Raw genomic sequence first — 19,552 nt, 5'->3', positions numbered from 1 at the left:
ATGTATTTTTTCACAGCAACGAAGGGCAACTGACGTAATATACTTGACGATGGGATATTATCAAAAATGATCAATTTAATTTGTATTTCTGTAGCTTTCTATTGGTCGGAAATATGAAATAATCATATTAATTAACTGAATTAACAATTAAGGCAATTAATTATACTAGTAAAAGTTATCCAAGAACATTCAAAAGCCATCTTTACAGTTAATGATGAAGTTGTCAAGTAAAGTTTACATATCCATACCAGTGACAATTTTACTACACGTAATTTGCGGTGTAAAGACAGAAAGAGTGGGGATAGCATTAAAATATTTGCGAATTATGTACCGATGGCCCTAAGAAATGTTTAATAAACAACATATTAAAAAGTTCTACTCTAGAAGTGGGCACTTAATTTTTTATTAAACAAATGAACTGCGAAATTAGATGTTTCTTTAAATAACCCCGAAAATATAAATTTTAGAAAAAAACTGTCTTGACTTGAAAAATTCAGACTATTGAAAAAAACCTAAATATAAGATTAAAATTTTTATAAAATTAAATCTGTAGCTTCTATAATTTTTTATTTATAACGCTAAAGTCACCCTTCTCACAAACATTGGCGCACTGTAAACTAGCGAAGTGCACAGCTGAGTTATTTCAGTGTATTTCTCTAATTAATGGATCAAATAAAATTTTACAAATTGGACAAGAAAGAAGGAAATTAAGAGAAGGAACAAGAAAGAATAGCTTAATTGGAAAGAAGAACAATTAAGCTATCTTATGGTTATAATAAAAAGAAATAAAATGTATGAGCATAAGTACGGTGTGGGCTGAATTTTGTTTAAACATTATTTAAAAATGTGTAACTAATAAAATTTTTCTTATAAAGCTCTCAAATTTGCACAACTTACCTTTCAAACATCTTACTAAACAATGTTTCATTCAAAAAAATGCCAAAAATTTAATTCAAATGATATGACGCAAAAATGCAATTTTTGAAAACTTTTACGTAAGTTTTAAGGAAAAACGTAGTTTACAGAATTACCAGCACTTTAAAACGGTATTACTCAAGTTTGAAAAGATTTTTTACAATTTTATAGGTGATTTTTTAAAGCATTTGATGTATTTTTAAAATTTACTCAATAATTTTATTTTAGAAATGAAACTATGAAACTATGAATGAAACTATTCCTTTTTGACAAAAATTAAGAAAGATAACAAAAATGTACCTAATACAAAAACCGAAAATTACCAACTAAAAAATTGTTTATAAAAAGTGATCAAAAATGTTTTCTCTAAAACTTACCTAAAATATATTTAATAATAAGCTTGAACAATAATAAATTTTCAACAAAAAAATATTTTTAGCTCTTAAACATTATGTCTGCGTAACTTCGAACCTATTAATAACTTTTTTATTACCAGTTTTACGAAAAAAGTTATTCTTTATAAAATACTCTGCATCGTATATGATCTCAGATGCAACCATCAAATATCAAATTTTATTAATTTTACATACGAGGTTTTACATACGATTTTACATTTTGACATACGAGGTATGTAAAAAAATATGAATTTCACTCAAGAGTAAAGTACCTTTAGATTTCACAATATCGAAAATTGTTATTAAAAAAAGTTGGTTGGAATTACAAAATATGTTTCACTGTTTAATTACATTCTTCTAAATGAGATATTGTGAACTATAAAGGTATGGTATGTTTAACAGTAAATGGTCGAATTCAATTAGTTACCACTATAAATATCCTGGAATAACCGATAATAGTATAAAAGGTCCGGTTTCAGGTAAAATTTAAGTATGTTTTCTGGTACAATTTCTTTGCTTTATTATGGGATTACCGTCTAGTCAGTGTTAATTGTCAAAAGACCAACTCTGTCTACCTCGGTTGCTTATCGCTCCGGGTGGGTCTTAACAATGGGCCAGGTCAGATAAATTTAATAATATTTACGACCGCACTAATTTAACTCAACCATTTACTGTTGAACAAACCATACTGAACTGTTAAGCAAAAGTCATATTTGTTTGATATCTGATGGTTGTTTTTTGGACTTTAGACCAGAATAGAGTATTTTATGAAGAATAACTTTTTTTCGTAAAATTAATAATAAAATAGTTGAAATAATTGAAATAAAATAATGATGATGGGTATCCGTAATTTGAGAAAACATTGAATTTTTTTTTCAATTATAATGATGTAATTATAATAAAACATAGTTTTTAATTCCCAACAACTTTTTATAATACCCATATTTTGATATTCTGGAATATAAAGGTACTTTACTCTTTAACAAAATTCGTATTTTTGACATACCTCGTATAAAATTGATAAAACTTGATATCTGATGATTGGGTTTTAGATTTTAGACTATGCAGGGCAATTTATGAAGAATAAACTTTTTTTCGTAAAATTTGTAATAAAAATGTTTCAAATATGGTTCCTTGCTACGCAGACATAGTGTAGAAGAGCTTCTTTATAAGCATTTTCAAATTGTAATGCCATATTCGGATTCAGCATAATCAAAAACAAAATAGAAACAAAATTCAACGATATTTTTAAAATTATTTTAAATTATATAATTTAACATGATTGTTTGGAATTAAGAACTATATTCTGATATGCAATTTCATCCTTCTAATGGAAAAAAAAATTTTGAAAATTTTTCTAATCAACATTATTTTTAGTTTTTTATTTCAATTATGATACATATAGATATTTGTATAACAAGGGAGGAAAGTGCTTCTTTTCCTCCCGAGAATGAAGTTTACTGCCCGACGCGTAGCGGAGGGCAGTAATCATTCAAGGGAGGAAAAGGCACTTTACTCCCATGTTATACATATGGTTTGTCCACCTTCCTCAAATAACAAGTCATTTTTTCATTTTTACTTAATTTATTTGTGTAACTAACCAACAAAATTTATTAGAACTAAAACTAATAAGTACGTACAATATAACTGTCAACTGTAAAATATAAGTCAAAATAAAAATGTAAACATTGTTAAATCAAAATAACAATTTACAGTTTTTTACCATTCTGTGAAATACAGAGTGTTTTATAAATAAACGTTAAAATGTATACAAACTTACGTAATAGAAAATAGATATTGTACAGGGCGTCAATAAGTTATATTTTTATGAATGAAATACCATGATGTCACTTTTACTTTTCTTCCCTAGGGAGGAAAAGTACAACTTTGCTCCCTACAATCAGGTCCGGAAAAGTATACTTTCGGTAGAGGTAGGTGGAAAACTCTTTTATTATTCATTTTACAAAAAACAGTTATTCTTTATAAAATGTTCTACAGGGTCTAAAACCTAAAATACAACCGTCTAATATCAAATTTTGTCAATTTTATACGAGGTATATAAAAAAAATATGAATTTTCCCAAGAGTACTTAAATAATATACCCTTATTTTTCACAATATTGAAAATTGTGCTTATGTAAAGTTGTTTAGAACTAAAAACCATAATTAACCCGCCAGTGGTCGCTATATGAGATTTTCTCTCACGGTTTCAGAAAATTGCACAGAATTTTTTTTCTGGGAAATTATAAGATCTGTAGTTCCTTCTAGTCTCCTAACTATCCTCCCTCGACAATCTAATAGAATCGTCCGCTTAGATAGTGACTCAGTTGACCTAATATCACCCAATTGTTGAGTCAGCGCGCTTCAAGTGAGACATTCTCTCATCAAGCGACCACCCGCGTTACGAACTGTACATAAAAATTAATTTTATTTTGGCACTTAAAACCTAAAATAATGTAAAAAAAAATTGTAATTGTCGTCAATCAATTTTTCCAGAGCGTTCTTGTTATATTTGTGTGCTGTGCCGTAAATTATCAATTTACGGAGATTGATTAATATTGGTTTAATTCCGATTATTTCTTTTTATTTTATTATATTATTATCTATATTATGTTACATTTTTTTTCTTATTATTAGTTAAGAAAAAAAGTTTAAAAACTGTTTTAAAAACTTTATTTTGTAAAAAAAGGTAAAATTTGGATATGTGAGAGAAAATCTCACGCGCGACCACTCGCGTAACAATCTACCTAGCGACCAATGCCGGATCGCTAGGTTGGGAATCTATCTTTGGTTGGGAAATAAGCCACAATTAAATTGAAAAAATAATTTTATTCGCGTTTGGACGCCCAAATCGGATGTCGTTGTCAAAATATAAAATATTACTAATATTTACTCGGTAATATTTTGTATTTTGACAATGACATCCGATTTGGGCGTCGAAACGTTAATAAAATTATTTTTTCAATTAAATTGTGGCTTATTTCCGAATCAAAATAATTATAAAAATGCCACAAGAAAGTAGCTTCAGAACAACACTAAAAATCATCTTCCAATATTCCATCCTTCTCATTGAAATATTCTGAACTATAAAGGTACTTTATTCTTGATCGAAATTTATCTTTTTTGACATACCTCGTATAAAATTAATCAAAATTGATATAAGATGGTTGTATTTAAGGTCTTTGGCCATGCAGAACTTTTTACAAAGGATAACTTTTTTTTCGTATAATTAATAATAGACCAGTAAGGATCTGTTTTTAGATGGATGTGAGAGGTGGCATTCAGATTTTTGCGGATAAAGTTAGGTGATAACTTCGTTATTAATAATTGATTAATGCTCCGTCTCAAATATGCCCGGAACATTAATAAAAAATATAAAATATTTAAAAATTTCAAAAAATTTCGTTTTTTTTTTCTAATTTTTTTGCTTATAACTTTAAAACGATTCATTCTGGAACAAAGTCGTATAGGGATAAAACAAAGGTAATTAAATTTTCTATCAGATGCGATTGGTTAAAAGTCTCTTAATTAATCACACTTGCTGCAAAATAGCAATAAATATAAAATAATGGGGCAAAACAAGCCTGTTATTATTCAATTATTTTCCATCACTTAGGTTACGCTTGGAACCTTCCTAATTCGCTTAGAAAATTTTTGTAATGTGCTAAAACCGTACACCAAATTTCATTAAAATTGACTTACTAGATTTTGAATAATAATATTGCAATCTAAACTTTTTTTAAAAAATTAAACTTTTTTAAAATCTTGCACAACAAAAACTAGTGTATACAAAGATTTGTCAATTTTTTTACATATAAAGAAGCACTCCACCTATCTAATTCACTTTACAGAATTAAAATCGGATTGTTTAAGCAGCCTCAGCAATGTTTTAAAGTTATAAACAATTTTTTGGCTTATAAACAAATTAGTCCTGTGGCCAGGAGGGGGTGCTGCGGGCTCCTTTATTTAGATGCACTTACCCAAGATTTTTATGTATTTTTTGACCCGTGGAACACGATTTTTTTGGGTAACAGTTGATCCGGATATCAATAAAATTGTTATAAACAAACAACTTGAGGAATTACATAACATCGATTTTTCGCAAAATAAAACACTTTTTTATATTTCTTGGGTAAGTCTAAGCAAAAAATGTTCTTACAAATTTTTTCGTAGGATGCATAGTTTTCGAGATAAACGCAGTGGAACTTTCAAAAAATCGAAAAAGTGCAATTTTTGAACGCGAATAACTTTTGATTAAAAAATAAAATAGCAATTCTGCTGACAGAATTTGAAAGTATAAATCAAATTATACCGGTTTTAATTATTTGCATTGCTAAAAATTAATTTTTTATTATTAAACAAAGCTATTTGTTTATAAGCCAAAAAATTATTTATAAGTTTAAAACATTGCTGAGGCCCCTTAAATAATCCGATTTTAATTCTGTAAAGTGTATTAGATAGGTAAAGCACCTCTTTATATGTAAAAAAATTAGATAACTTCTAAATGGTCTACTTTTTGTTCAGAAAGATTTTAAAAAATTTGAACTTTTTTAAAAACATTTAAATTGCAAATTTATTATGCCAAATCTATTAAGTCGATTTTAATGAAATTTGGTACACAGTTTAAGTATGTTACAAAGAATTTCCTAAGCGAATTACTAAGGTTCTAAGTACGACCGAAGTGGTTAAAAACATTGAATAACAACAGGCATATTTTGCCCCCTTATTTTGTATTTATTGCTATATTGCAGAAAAGGTAATAAGTTAAGACATTTTTGACCAGTCGGATATCATACAAAATTCAATTATCTTTATTTTATTTCTCTACGACTTTGTTCCAAAACGAATCGTTTTAAAGTTATAAGCAAAGAAACAGAAGAAAATCGACGTTTTTCGAATTTTTAAATATTTTATTTTTTTTATTAATGTTCCGGCCATATTTGAGAAGGAGCATAAGTAAATTATTATTAACGAAGTTATCACCTTACTTTATCTGCAAAAATTCGAATGCCACCTTTCACATCCAAAAATAGACGTTTTTTCACAAATCCTTACTGGTCTATAATAAAATAGTTATCATAATTGAAATAACTGAAAATAATGTTGTATATCCATAATTTAAAAAATTCAACTTTTTTTTAATTAGAAAGATGAAGTGGAACATTAGAATATAGTTCTTAATTCCAAACAACTTTTCATTACAACAATTTTTAATATTTTGAATAATAAAGCTACTTTACTCTTGAGTAAAATTCATATTTTTTGACATAATATCTCGTATACGGCTTAAAAAAAATGAACTGATGGTTCTATTTTTAATTTAGACCATGCACAACTTTTCACGTTGACGAACAGAACGTCTATAGTCGTCTAATTTCCATTGATGTAATGTGACACAACGTCTATATACGTTGAATTTTTCCCTATTCTACTTTGCAAAATACATATAGTGTCACAACACTTGCTTATACATTTGACGCAGTGTCCGACAACGTGTTAATTGGACACACTGTACAAAACAATTATTGTTATTGTTTAAACAAATAATAATCAATTAGCGGCAAAATCTGTGAGTAGAACTTTTTTACTTTAACATGTATATAAACTAACAAAAAAAGTTTTAGAAAAAGATAATCTTGTTTGAATTGCTCCGAAACAATGCATCTTTTCGTTCTATCTTGACTCTTCTAAAATGCTTCGTATAGATTGCTGAATAGAATTGGGCTTCTTATAACAGGCAATATGACGACTTATATACACATATAAGGATCTCGTAGAACAGTCGTATTATTTAAACGTAAATTAAAACATGGCAACATCGTCGGGCTTCGTATAATGCGTAATCCATATACACTGTGAACGCGTTTATATGAGTGGGCTTCGTAAGACTGTAGGAATAAGACAGTGCTACAATCCCCTTACCCCGTAAACCGCGGGCTTCCATTCATCGGCAGGTTGTAGCGGGCTTCCTATCATTTGTGAGCCATATATATATATATATATATATGTCAAAAAATCGAAAAACTTTTGTATTTTACATTTTTTTCTAATTCTGTAAATAAAGCAGTTTCAAAGGGGGTCAAAATATAGTGAATAACCCTGTACATTCACTGGGGCCGACCGACCGGCTCTGTCCCGTCATACAGTTGACCGACTATAATAACTTTTATTTATATTTAATTTAGAATGTGTGTACTGATTTTCAGCCTTAGTAAATGGGTTTAATTACCTTCGTAGGAAAGCGACTTTGATACCCTCTCAGCAACCCCTGTTCTACGTTTCGCTTGACCGACCGCAGTATGTTTCTCTACACAATCACAGTAATCAACTGTGAAAAATCTAGCTTTAGTAAATTCAAAGATTATTTTTCAGCGCTGCCTCTTGGACTATTTGGCGTGCTGTCAAATAATAAACATGAATTTTTTCTACACCACCTATAAAAACCCCAATCCTACTTTTTCCACGTTACTCAATCGTATAATTTTTGTTATCTCATCTATCTTCTCTAGCAATCATTCATGACGGCGTTTGCTCCGAGTCTATTATTATTAACCATCGCCAGAAAGAAATATTCGTAGTATTGCGTAAAATTCATTCATTTGCTCTTTCAGAAATAATGTGGGATATTATTCACTAACTAAAACAATGGATGCCTTGTTTTGATGGTGGTCTAAAAATAACTAATAGGTGGTTCCGAACTTTCTTCGTTAGGTGTTGAAAAGTGCCGTTTATAGATTACCAACTGCGAGAAATAGTATGTATTTATAAATCCGGTTTGGCTATTACATAACTTTTAATCAATTGTGATTTTAAATTGTCATTGAATTTTCAGCATTAGCATTAGTCCAGTGAAATAGGATTTTTCTCGTGACACTGACCCAACCAGGCAAAAGACAGTTTTTTGTGTAAATGTCGCAGCATATTATCATGCAGGTAGCGATTCCAGCACGTAGAGTTTAGTTTCCGAAAAATATGATTTAATGGTTTTAAATATGAACAATCCACACTGTCTGGAACGTATCGTATCAGACATCTTTCAGTAAAATCAGGTTTTTCGGAGACTACGCTACGTGCTGGAATCTCTACCTGCATGATAATATGAATCTGTATGTTTCCTGCAATCGATTTTTTGGACTAAATTAGTTAGACTATCTATCTATCTAATTAGCCTTCTTCGGTCCATCTTTGGACATAGGCCTCCCCAATAATTTACCATTCTTCCCTGTCTGTCGCTACAGTTATCCACCTAGAGCCCACGTGCTTCTTGACATCATCTGCCCATGTCATTTGTGGCCTTCCTCTGCTTCGTTTATATTCCCACGGTCTCCAATTTATGAGAATTTTGTTCTATCGGTCTTCTTTTTGTCTTATAGTGTGTCCGGCAAATCTCCATTTCAACTTTGTAACTTCTTGTCTAACATCCCTAACTTTGGTTTTCTCTCTTATCCACTCGTTTCTCTTTTTATCCATTAGTCTTATGTGCAACATTTGCCTTTTCATTGCTCTTTGCGTTTTTATAATCTTGTCCATGTTTGCTTTTGTAAACGTCCACCTTTGGGAACCGTAAGTGAGAACAGGGAGTACGCATTGATTGTATACCTTGGTCTTAAGATATTGTGGATATCTTTTGTTTTTAAGGATGTAGCTTAGTTTTCCAAATGCCGCCCCTGACAGTCTAACTCGTCGTTTGATCTCTGCTGTTTAATTTTCCTTGTTAAGTTTTATAATTTGGCCCAGATATATATAATCGTGAACTTCTTCTATTTCATCTTATCCGATCCTCATTGTGATGTCCTCATCTGTATTTGTTATGATTTTGGTCTTGCTGTAATTCATATTAAGGCCTATCTTTCCGGCTCTATGTCCAGTTCTTTCATCATTTCAAACAATTCTTCTTTTTTATCGGTTATCAATACGATGTCATCGGCGTACCTTAGGTGGTTCAAGCGTTGTCCACAGATTTTTATACCTTTTTCTTCCCATTCTAATATTTTAAAGATATCTTCCAGAGCCTGATTGAAAAGTTTCGGTGATATTGTGTCACCCTGTCTTACGCCTCTATTTATTTGAATTGATTGTGTTCCTTCGTATACTTTAATTGTTGTTGTGGCTTCTTTATATATATACTGGCTATTAGGTCTGTATATCTGTGGTCAATTCTGCTGTTAATCAAAGAACTTTTCACTGCCCAATGTTCGATACTGTCAAAAGCCTTTTCGAAATCTATGAACGCTATATATAGAGGGATTTGGTATTCATTTCGATGTAAATAATATACTCTTCATTCGTAACGATAAAGCCATTCGGTTTCGAGATACTTGAAAAGTATCATAAGGATATGTCAAATAGTTTTATAGTACCGGGCACACATAGTTCTTAAAGTTTTAAATAAAAAATAAATTATTTAAAAAAAATAATACTTTAAAATAATTTGACATATCCATGTCATACTTGGCAGAAAGTGTAGGCACTGTACACCTACTAAATTATGTTAAATAATTGTTTCTGGCTACTAACAGAGGCGTACGACAGGGGAAAGTGAATGGTTCACCCTTCCCAAATTCTACGTCACTGATGACACTGCTATTTTAGCATAATTTTTAGATTCTCCAATACTTTCTATGCAAATAATATACTCTTCATTCGTAACGATAAAGTCATTAGTTTTCGAGATATTTGAAGTTAAAAATGAAAAGGCACACTTATTTTGATTAATGTATTTATGCTCCTTCGTTTTTAGCTTCAAATATCTCGAAAACTAATGGCTTTATCGTTACGAATGAAGAGTATGGTATTTACATAGAAAGTATTGGAGAATCAAAAAATTGCTCTAAAATGGCAATTCCGCCAGTGGCGTACAATTTGGGAAGGGTCAACCATTCATGTTCCCCCGTCGTACGCTTCTGGTAGTAGCCAGAGACGTTTGTTTAACATAATTTAGTAGGGTGGACAGTTCCAGCACCACTTACCAAATTTCGTGTTGTTGTCCCATGCCTGTCAGGAAATATTCAAAAGTTAATAAAATACAAGTTTAACTTTGACACCCTTTATTTAGGTTATTATCAACTTTTGTACTAAGGTAAGTTAGCTTAAATCGACCTATTTTAACCTCAGGAATCTAAGGTTAAGCTATGGCCCATTCTTTAACAAACACCCTGTATAGGTTCGTTTTATTATTGATGTTGATACTACTCAAAAGAAATGTTGATACTACTCAAAAGAACTGTCGTTTGTCTGGCCGGGCCAGTGTTAGAGGTAACACAGACGGGGCGGCGTACGTCGACTGAACCCCCGCTGAGATGTCGATAGCGACGCATCCCTTACTATACTTTGATGCAGTAACACACACCAGACGCTCTTAAAATTTTCGATGCAGCGGCTTTCTGGCGACATATCCTGGAACCCATCCACCGCCAATCGGTTTTATGACTTCGACGGCATATCATAAATGCGTGTATCGTGGTGCAACACAGACGTTTCAGCTGTTTTCTAGCGAATTCTGTAGTGAGTGTTGTCAGATCGTGTTTTTGTGATGGGAAATACACATGTAGAAAAATTAATTAATGAAATTCAGATGAGACCAGCTATTTGGGATATGCGCATTGATGAATATTCAAACAAAATAATAAAAAAACCTTATTTATTATTATTTATTATTTTATTTATTTATTTATTATTTTATTTATTATGCTCTACAGGCCTTGTATTTACAATTTTAGATAATACAGTTTCTGCTAATAATTTATATATAATTTTATTTGATGTCTATGTAAAAATTGCTGAACTATGGTTCTCCACTATATCCTATTTTTCAGCTCCTCTGTCCAGTGTGTAATTTCCATCGATACTACACCGTCCTGAAACTTTCTTGCCGTCTTTTTCTTGGTCTACCTCGTCTCCTAGTCCCAACTGGTCTTCTGTGCAGTACCATCTTTGGCATTCTTCCCTTATCCATCCCCTCGACATGACCTGCCTACCTGATTCTTTATGACTTTGTGTATCTTGTTACACTTGGTTCCTTGTAAAGCATCCTTAATTCTTGATTGGTGCTTCTATGCCAGCCGTCTTCTGTATCTGTATTCTTTCCCCTGAAAATAGCTCTCAGCACGTTCCGTTCTCAACTCTATATCTTTTTTTCTTCTGTTTTATTTCGCACCCATGTCTCACATCCGTAGGTGGCTGTTGCTCTTATTACGGTTTTGTATATTCTGGTTTTCGTCTTTCTCGATACGTACTTTGGCTTTAATTTGAATAATTTTTTAAATCAATTTAACACCTTCATTTGCTCAGTGGCGTACAATAGAATGGCATGCCTCTTATCGTTATAAATAGTTTTTCTTAGGTGATATGCTTTCCCTCATAACGGTGTTATTTCTTGAACACGGCTGTTTAATACTCACTAATAACTCCTGAAAAGATTATTTAGACATTCTTGTAAAATTAAAAAACATCTCTGGGCCTTTATTATATTAATTTCGTTAATATAATGTGTAAAAAATCCCTTATAATTTCGTTCCTTTATGATCGGATGTATCCAATATCTGCGTTTCTTTTTTTCTTTAATCTAAGATAAAATACACTTGTATTTATTACAAAAGACAAATCGTCATAACTTTCAGACATCGTATCGTACAGCAGCCAACACGCGACTAAATTTGGCAACAACGAAATACAAATACTTTAAATCGTAGCATAGCTGCCGCTGTTATACCGCGCCATGTGTTTTACGCTGCCTCGACGTCGATTCGACGCGTGCCGCCTGGTGTGTCCTTGCTCTTACAAACAGTGTACTATTTTTGCTTACTTCCCTGTACTAATTGTATAGATTCTGTTAAACAAACAACAGGACTGAAACTTTCTATTCTAATAATTGCAATTTTCATAACAATACCAATTACCAGACAATAAAAAAATTGTGGTCAAACAAACAACTCTCCGCTTGAACGGTTTTATTGTATTTGTATTATTCATTAGCCCATCAAGCTGTGAAATTGGCTATATACGTGGCAAGAAGAGTAAGTGGTTCGACAGACCCTCCACCCTGTAATCACCCCAATGCCAATGTCAATGTCAATGTCGGGATTACCGTACACCTTGTATAGATTTCGCATTGTACAGCACACCGTTATACTTTGTACCCTAGTTGTAATCGTTTTTACCTGTACGACAGGGGCGTATTTCTAATTATTTATTAATTTGATTTATCAGCCTGTGATTATAGCCCAATGGTCAGAGATTTGACCTCTAAAACGCATACGAACAAGCTGAATTTCGCTGAGAATGTCAATTTTGGACCTAAAAAAAGATGCAAAAAAGATTGCCACTCCTACCCCCGGCCTTTCCCCTAAAACCTCCGCTCGTAGGGAAGGGGGAACCGAAAACATCGATTTACCAAGAATATGTTGTACCCTAGAAAAAAATATTTTAAACAAGACATGTAGCTGAGATAATTTTGAACAATGAACCCTTCTCTCAGAAACAATGCTTGATGCGACCGGCAATTTTGAATGTCACTTTTACGTCCGCGAATTAAATTTTTGAAATAAAATGTGTATCAACTTGACGGCAAAAATTCGATATTTTTTTATCAGAGTGTCCTATCAACAAAAATCAAAATGTGTTTTAAAGTGTGCGACCACAAACGAAGTTAGTTTCTATAAATAGTGCAGTCACTGAACGCTTTCACTTCTGATTTCGTTGAACCTTCATCGATTTTCATGAAAATTGTTGAGTAGTTAGAGGATACCTCAAGGAACAAAAATGACATGATGCCAACTTGCGCTTTTACCCTGGGGGTGGATGCCACCCCTTCTCGGGAATGAAAAGTATTTTATTAAAAATAATACCATTTGTCGATAGAGGGACAAATTTTAAATAAAATTTGTTATATAAAGTTAATAATATAAATCAATACTTTTTGAGTTATTAAAGATCAAAGATTTAATTTTTTCGTAAAAAAAATGCATGTTTTAAAGCTGTTTTTCACGTATAACTCAAAAACTATAAGCATAAGCTTTTACAAAAAAGTTATAATTGTGAAAATTAAAGATAATAAAAAATTTAATACACTTCTCACTAAAAGAATTAAACTAATGTTAATTCAAAGTGAGTTATGGGCAATTGAATGTATATTTTTTTTCGACGAGTACTCAAATCTAAGTACCTATTCAAGCTTAAATAACGGGACAACGATGTATTTTATAAAACATAGGTGCTAAACGCATGTCAAAGCACTTCGGAATACCTATTAAATGAGCTCCAGAAGAAGTTAATAGCATCAAAATTAAGCAAGTTATGATGAAAATAAGAGGACCCTTTCGAATTTTTTAGGAAAAAGTGGAAAATAAAACATGCCATTTCCACAAAAATTAAAATTTATAGTACTCCTTACAAGAATTTCTTTATGTTAGCGTAAGTAATTATTGCAACAATAATTTTGACCGGTTTAGAATGCATATTTTTGAAAAAAAGATGTAATTGAAAAAAAAAACAGAGTTTTAAGTTTTATTTTCTTTTGATAATAATTCCAAAAATACTTAATATACGTAAAAAATTATATTTAACCAAATTTTAGTTTCCTCTGTATCAAATGTTCTGCCTTTTTATTATTTCTGTAGGGTAAAAAGTAACCGAGATAGAAACGTTTAAAGCTTACATTTTGCTGCGAGAACCATGTAACCGGGGCCATTTAACCTTTTATTTTTAAAAAAGTAAGGGGTTTAAAAGATTAAATTTAACGAGATTTAATAGCCCTTGGAACTAACATTCAAACGATTTTTAGGTGAACCTGATATCGTAAAAATTAACGAAGTTATTTAAAAAACACAATAACATTTTTTGGAAAAATTTTTAAAAGATAAATTTTGAAAATTTTTTGGAGCATAAATTTTAATGCTATTGACTCATTCGGGAGCTCATTTGATAGATAGTTCTAAGAACTTTGACAAATGTTTAATAAGTTTATGTTATAAAATGCATAATTTTCCCATCATTTAAGCTTGAATACTTAGATTTGGGTACTCGCCGAAAAAAATATACATTTAATTACCTATACGCTCTGAGCTTCGTTGGTGGCGCTCCTAGCGGATTACTAATTCAACTTTCACCGGTAATTTTTAAATTTATTATTTAATTGTTATCGCGTAACATTTACAACGCAAAAAAGTAATTAAATTGTGTTCGATTTTTTTAAGATTTTGCTAATCATTTTGACGTTCTATTGATAAAATATGAATTTCTTACTTCGGATACTTTCACAATTATCGTGTAGATGGCGCTAAGATTTTTAGATTAAATTACAATTACATATTACGGAACATTAAAAAAACTTAAATTCAGTATTTAAAACGTAAGTATATTTAACACGTTAAGCCCCATGTGTACCACACTGGCACACACTCTAGTTTTATCTGGGACCGTGTGTACCTATCAGGCCACAGCGAAGTGTCGTGTTCCTAATGCCGTGGCTCGTCGAGGATCGCATTTGCCGTGCTTTCTTATGTATAAATGTGTGTAAACGGTCTGTGGTAAACAAAATCAGAGGTTGGTCCGTTAAACCACGTGTTCACAAACAGGTTAGGTTATAATTTCTAACATGCTTCAGTCAGTATCGGTTCGAACGTCTAACGAGGCTAACACTATTTTCTCTTCAGTTTTTTGTTAAAAAGTGGAACTAAAAAATAAGATAATGTTCCGTAAAGGACTATCGGAAGACGAACTTCGCAGACTTGCTGAGGAGAGTGACTTTAGTGATAGTAGTATGTCTGAAAGTACGTTTTATGATTCTGATGCCGATCCAGTGTACAATGAAAATGTTACTGATGGTTCTTCAGACTCATACAGTAGTGAATATGAGTCTCGTAGAAAAAAAGCTAAAATTTGCAAACAAACACAAAATTGCAAAGAATTTACTGCAGGTTCTAGTTCTAACCAAAAGGAGGCTGATACAAGAAGGATAGGTAAATTATTTAAGAATGCACAAATTCGGTTTGTACTTTACTTTTTTTTTGCTTTGTAGAAAAAGCTGAATCTGCAAACGTTAGCCTGGAAGCTGTTATTGACGATGTATCAAGAAATAAAATAACTGCAGGTCCTAGTTGTATCCAAAAGGAGGCTGATACAAGAAGGATAGGTAAGTTATTTAGGAATGCACAAATTCTGTTTGTAGTTTACTTTTTTTTTGCTTTGTAGAAAAAGCTGAATCTGCAAACGTTAGCCTGGAAGCTGTTATTGACGATGTTGTATCAAGAAATAAAATAACATGGAGCGATGTGCCAAATCCAGATGATCTCAATAAGTTCGAACTATCATTTACTTCAGGAATAAATCAGGAAGAACTCGCAAAACTTACAGACCACAAACCAATAGATTTCTACCTACTGTTTATCGACCGTCAAGTGCAAGATTTGTTGGTTACTGAAACTAATAAATACGCCGAACAAACCATAATCGCTGGTATTGTAAATGAGTCAATAACGAAACATTCGCTTATGAGTAACTGGAGACCAATTGACAGAAAAGAATTGCTTCGATTTTTGGCTCTCATTATTTGGATGGGGTTAGACAGAAAACCGAAACTCAGAAATTATTGGAGTAACAATTTACTTTACAAAAATGAAGTTTCTAAAATGTGTGAAATAAGTAGAAGTCGATTTGAAATATTATTACACTTCTTTCACATTTCAGATAACGAGAGCTGCCCACCTGGAAACAGACTCTACAAAATTTCTCCTCTTGTACAAATACTAAATGAAAAGTTTCAGAAAATGTGTACTCCTAGAGAATCGTTATGTATTGACGAAACTATGGTGCCATTTCGTGGTAGACTTAGTTTTTTGCAATACATTCCTGGAAAAAGACACAAATATGGAGTCAAATTGTTTAAACTTTGCGTCGCAGATGGATATACGTACGCCGTTAAAGTGTACGGTGGAAAAGAGATGCAACCATCTGAAAAGTCGTTAGCATCCAGAGTGGTGATGGAACTTATGCAACCGCTTCTAGATACAGGCAGAAGTTTATATACTGATAATTTTTATACGAGTGTTGACTTGGCTCATGATTTAAATAATAGGAAAACCCATTTAGTCGGAACATTACGTTCCAATAGGAAACATAATCCCAAAGCGGTAGTCAATGCAAAATTAAAAAGAGGTGACATGAAGTATCTACAGAGTAATACAAAAGTTGTTATCGGAAAGTGGAAAGATAAACGGGACGTTTTGTTTTTAACGACCAAGGATATTCCTTTGATGATAGATGTTCAAACAAAACGTGGACCTGTTCCCAAACCATCGACCATTGTTGACTATAATTCTGCAAAATCTTTTATCGATGTGTCGGATCAAAAGGCTGCATATAATTCCCCTGTTCGACGAAGTATGAAGTGGTATCGTAAATTGGCTGTGGAATTACTAACAAATACCGCACTTGTGAACTCTTTAGTTCTCTACAAATCTGTTACTGGCAAACATCTCTCAATTACTGAGTTCCGTGAACAGATTGTTCAAAGTCTTTTAATGCCTCAAACAACTTCTGAAAACTCTTTAACAACTTCTGAAAACTCTTTAACAACTCTGCATACGTTGGACGAGAAAGAGAAAAGGAGAAGGTGTTCAGCATGTTACAAGAACTTTTCGAACCGTGAAGGAAGAGCATCAGCGATGAAGAATGCCAAAAGGGTATACACTTTTTGTCCGGCATGTGCCGTTAATACCGCATATATGTGTGTTAAGTGTTTTGTGAATATTCATACATGTTCTTTGAAAAAATAAATTGTTTTTGTATTTTTAAACTTAAAATATCTTAGGGAGAAGGTATTTGATTATCTTCCTGGTGTGAGCCAATATGGCACACATGGTCCACATTAAAACAAATTACAAAAATAATTATAAATAGACCGTGTGTACCCTGTTGGTACATGCTGTTTTTTTACTTAAAAAATGTATTTTGTTTTTATTTTAGAATAGAAATAAATAGTTATACACATTCTTATTTCAAAATTATTAAAAAAATGTTCCGGTCTGACAGAAAAATTATGTCATGATGGTCCGGGGCTTAACGTGTTAAGGTAAAAATATATACCACAGCTTTGACCAACTAATATTTTTTATAATTAATGTTTTTAATTTTAATTTTAAATTAATCACTTTGACATTTATGTCAAATTTCCGGTAAACGTTTACAGACTTGCCACTACTGGCTCTCGCGAATTTGTAAATATCCCCTCTACGTACGAGCTCACAGCGTATAACTTACTTTTAGTTAAAATTAAAAGGTTTTTCAAGTAGAGTTTATTTCATTTTTTATTAGGTTCAATTTTAGTAATAATAATGTTGGCAAAACCTTATAGTTTTTGAGTTATTTGTGAAAAATCGGTTAAAAACATGCATTTTTTTCACGAAAGATTAAAATCTTTGATCTTTAATAACTCAAAAATTTTTGATTTATTTTAATAACTTTATATAACAAATTTTGCTTAGAATTTGTCCCTCTATCGAATTATGAGGTTTTTATTAAAAAAATAATTTTCACCCCCCAGAAGGGGCGGCATCCACCCCCAAGGTAAAAGAGCAAGTTCTCACCGTGTCACCTTTGTTCCTTGAGATATCCTCTAACCACTCCATAATTTTCATGCAAATCGATGAAGGTTCAACGAAATCGGAGGTAATAGTTCATATCCACCTTCAGTAACTGCACTAAAAGCTAAAATCAGTCAACGTTGCACGATTTTTGTCATGTTTTTCATGAGATCAATAAAAATTACTACTTCCATTGATCGCTCTCTGTGGAATAGGGCTTTTCATCGATTGTCATTTGTTTCGAGCTTCTGTCATATGTTGTATAATCTGTGTATAATATTAACAAGAATAAAAAACCGCTAAACGCCGTAAAAATGAGTGGCGCATACAATATTCCAGCTACAAAAGATCTGATATGAAAATTACGTGGCGCGAAAATGTATTTTCATTTTGATGCAAAACAAAATTCTAGTTTTATTTTAAAAGATTTTTCCATAATATTTGCTAAAATTGAAGTAAACGCGCCACAAAAGAGTTTCAAAATTCAAACTGTATCAAATTTACTCTTTTGTGGCGCGTTTACTTCAAATTTAGCAAATATTATGGAAAAATCTTTTAAAATAAAACTAGAATTTTGTTTTGCATCAAAATGAAAATACATTTTCGCGCCACGTAATTTTCATATCAGATCTTTTGTAGCTGGAATATTGTATGCGCCACTCATTTTTACGGCGTTTAGCGGTTTTTTATTCTTGTATCAGGAGTTTTTCAAGTTATATACAAATTAAATGTATGAAGTTGAATGCAATTTTTCTCGATTACACGTCAAGCTTTATAAATGGTCACCTTTGTCGCATTATCTCCCAAATGATCTAGTGACCATCGAATGTATACTAGATTTTTTTTCTAGTCGAAATAGAATAAATAAAAATATTGGGATGGCCGGTAAATGAACTCAGATTATCCGTTACAGATCAAATTTAGCGTCGTAACCACTACAACTACATAAACCATTTCGGGAATAATAGTTAATTGGATTATACATTTCTAACTTAAGACTTCTAAACGGCTTAACCGATTTTGATCACTAAACATGAGTTTGAAACGTATTGACAAGTAGTATCTGATGCATCTGAGTTCAAGTATGAAAACTAAAGTTGTTACAGAAATTATTGAGCTTGAACTGTTTTTCCCCATAGGAAATAGATTTGATCATACTTATGAAGCGTATAACTTAAAATTTCTAATTTTCCCGGATATGAGGTAAACAACGTTAGATTAGCCTAGAGTCCTTCTACAAACGCTCAGTTATTGGCGCAATTCGTAGGTTGAAATTTTGAGTAATTGTCGAAAAACCAAAATTTTCAAAGTTTAGTTTTTCAATTTTTTGGCTATACTGAGCCGTGTGTACGTCTGAGCTTGATCGCTTAGGCAACGTTTGAAAACCTAACTCAACCCTATTGATGTGGTTTATTTGCGATTTTCCTGTCTCTCCTTGAACCTAAGATATATACGCCTAAAAAATTTGCCATTTTGTATCTACCTAGCCCTATAGCTGGCTTACGGGTAGTCAGAAGTCAAAAATTACACCGGTTCTGAATCGGCCCTCACACCCTCTTGAAACACAGAAACACAATTCAGATCGGTGTAACTTTTCCACATACATACATACATACATACATACATACATATGTACATATCCACAAACATTTTCCCCTTTTTA

At 31.9% G+C, this 19,552-nt stretch overlaps 2 protein-coding genes across 5 annotated transcripts in view; both read left to right on the top strand.

The window, feature by feature from the left end:
- LOC114325085 (rap guanine nucleotide exchange factor 2-like) overlaps positions 1-19,552 on the top strand; it is an 849,570-nt gene that overhangs the window by 635,520 nt on the left and 194,498 nt on the right. The gene's annotated exons all lie outside the window — the stretch shown is intronic.
- Positions 14,660-17,556, top strand: LOC126890881 (piggyBac transposable element-derived protein 4-like). The gene is made up of 3 exons (XM_050660026.1): positions 14,660-15,267; positions 15,327-15,440; positions 15,500-17,556. Exons 1-3 carry the CDS (start codon positions 14,997-14,999, stop codon positions 17,080-17,082), a joined length of 1,968 nt encoding a protein of 655 aa, XP_050515983.1. The 5' UTR covers positions 14,660-14,996; the 3' UTR covers positions 17,083-17,556.

This window comes from Diabrotica virgifera, chromosome 9 (genome assembly GCF_917563875.1).
Source record: "Diabrotica virgifera virgifera chromosome 9, PGI_DIABVI_V3a".
NCBI classification, from domain to species: Eukaryota; Metazoa; Arthropoda; class Insecta; order Coleoptera; family Chrysomelidae; genus Diabrotica; species Diabrotica virgifera.
Note: the sequence above shows the minus strand (reverse complement) of the source record. Positions and strands in the feature narration are given on the sequence as shown.

Bases quoted from the DNA above. Each gene is read 5' to 3' on its own strand.
- LOC126890881 (XM_050660026.1), top strand. From the start codon at position 14,997: ATGTTCCGTAAAGGACTATCGGAAGACGAACTTCGCAGACTTGCTGAG. The intron at 15,268-15,326 runs GTAAATTATTTA...TTTGCTTTGTAG, and splicing joins GGCTGATACAAGAAGGATAG to AAAAAGCTGAATCTGCAAAC. The intron at 15,441-15,499 runs GTAAGTTATTTA...TTTGCTTTGTAG, and splicing joins GGCTGATACAAGAAGGATAG to AAAAAGCTGAATCTGCAAAC.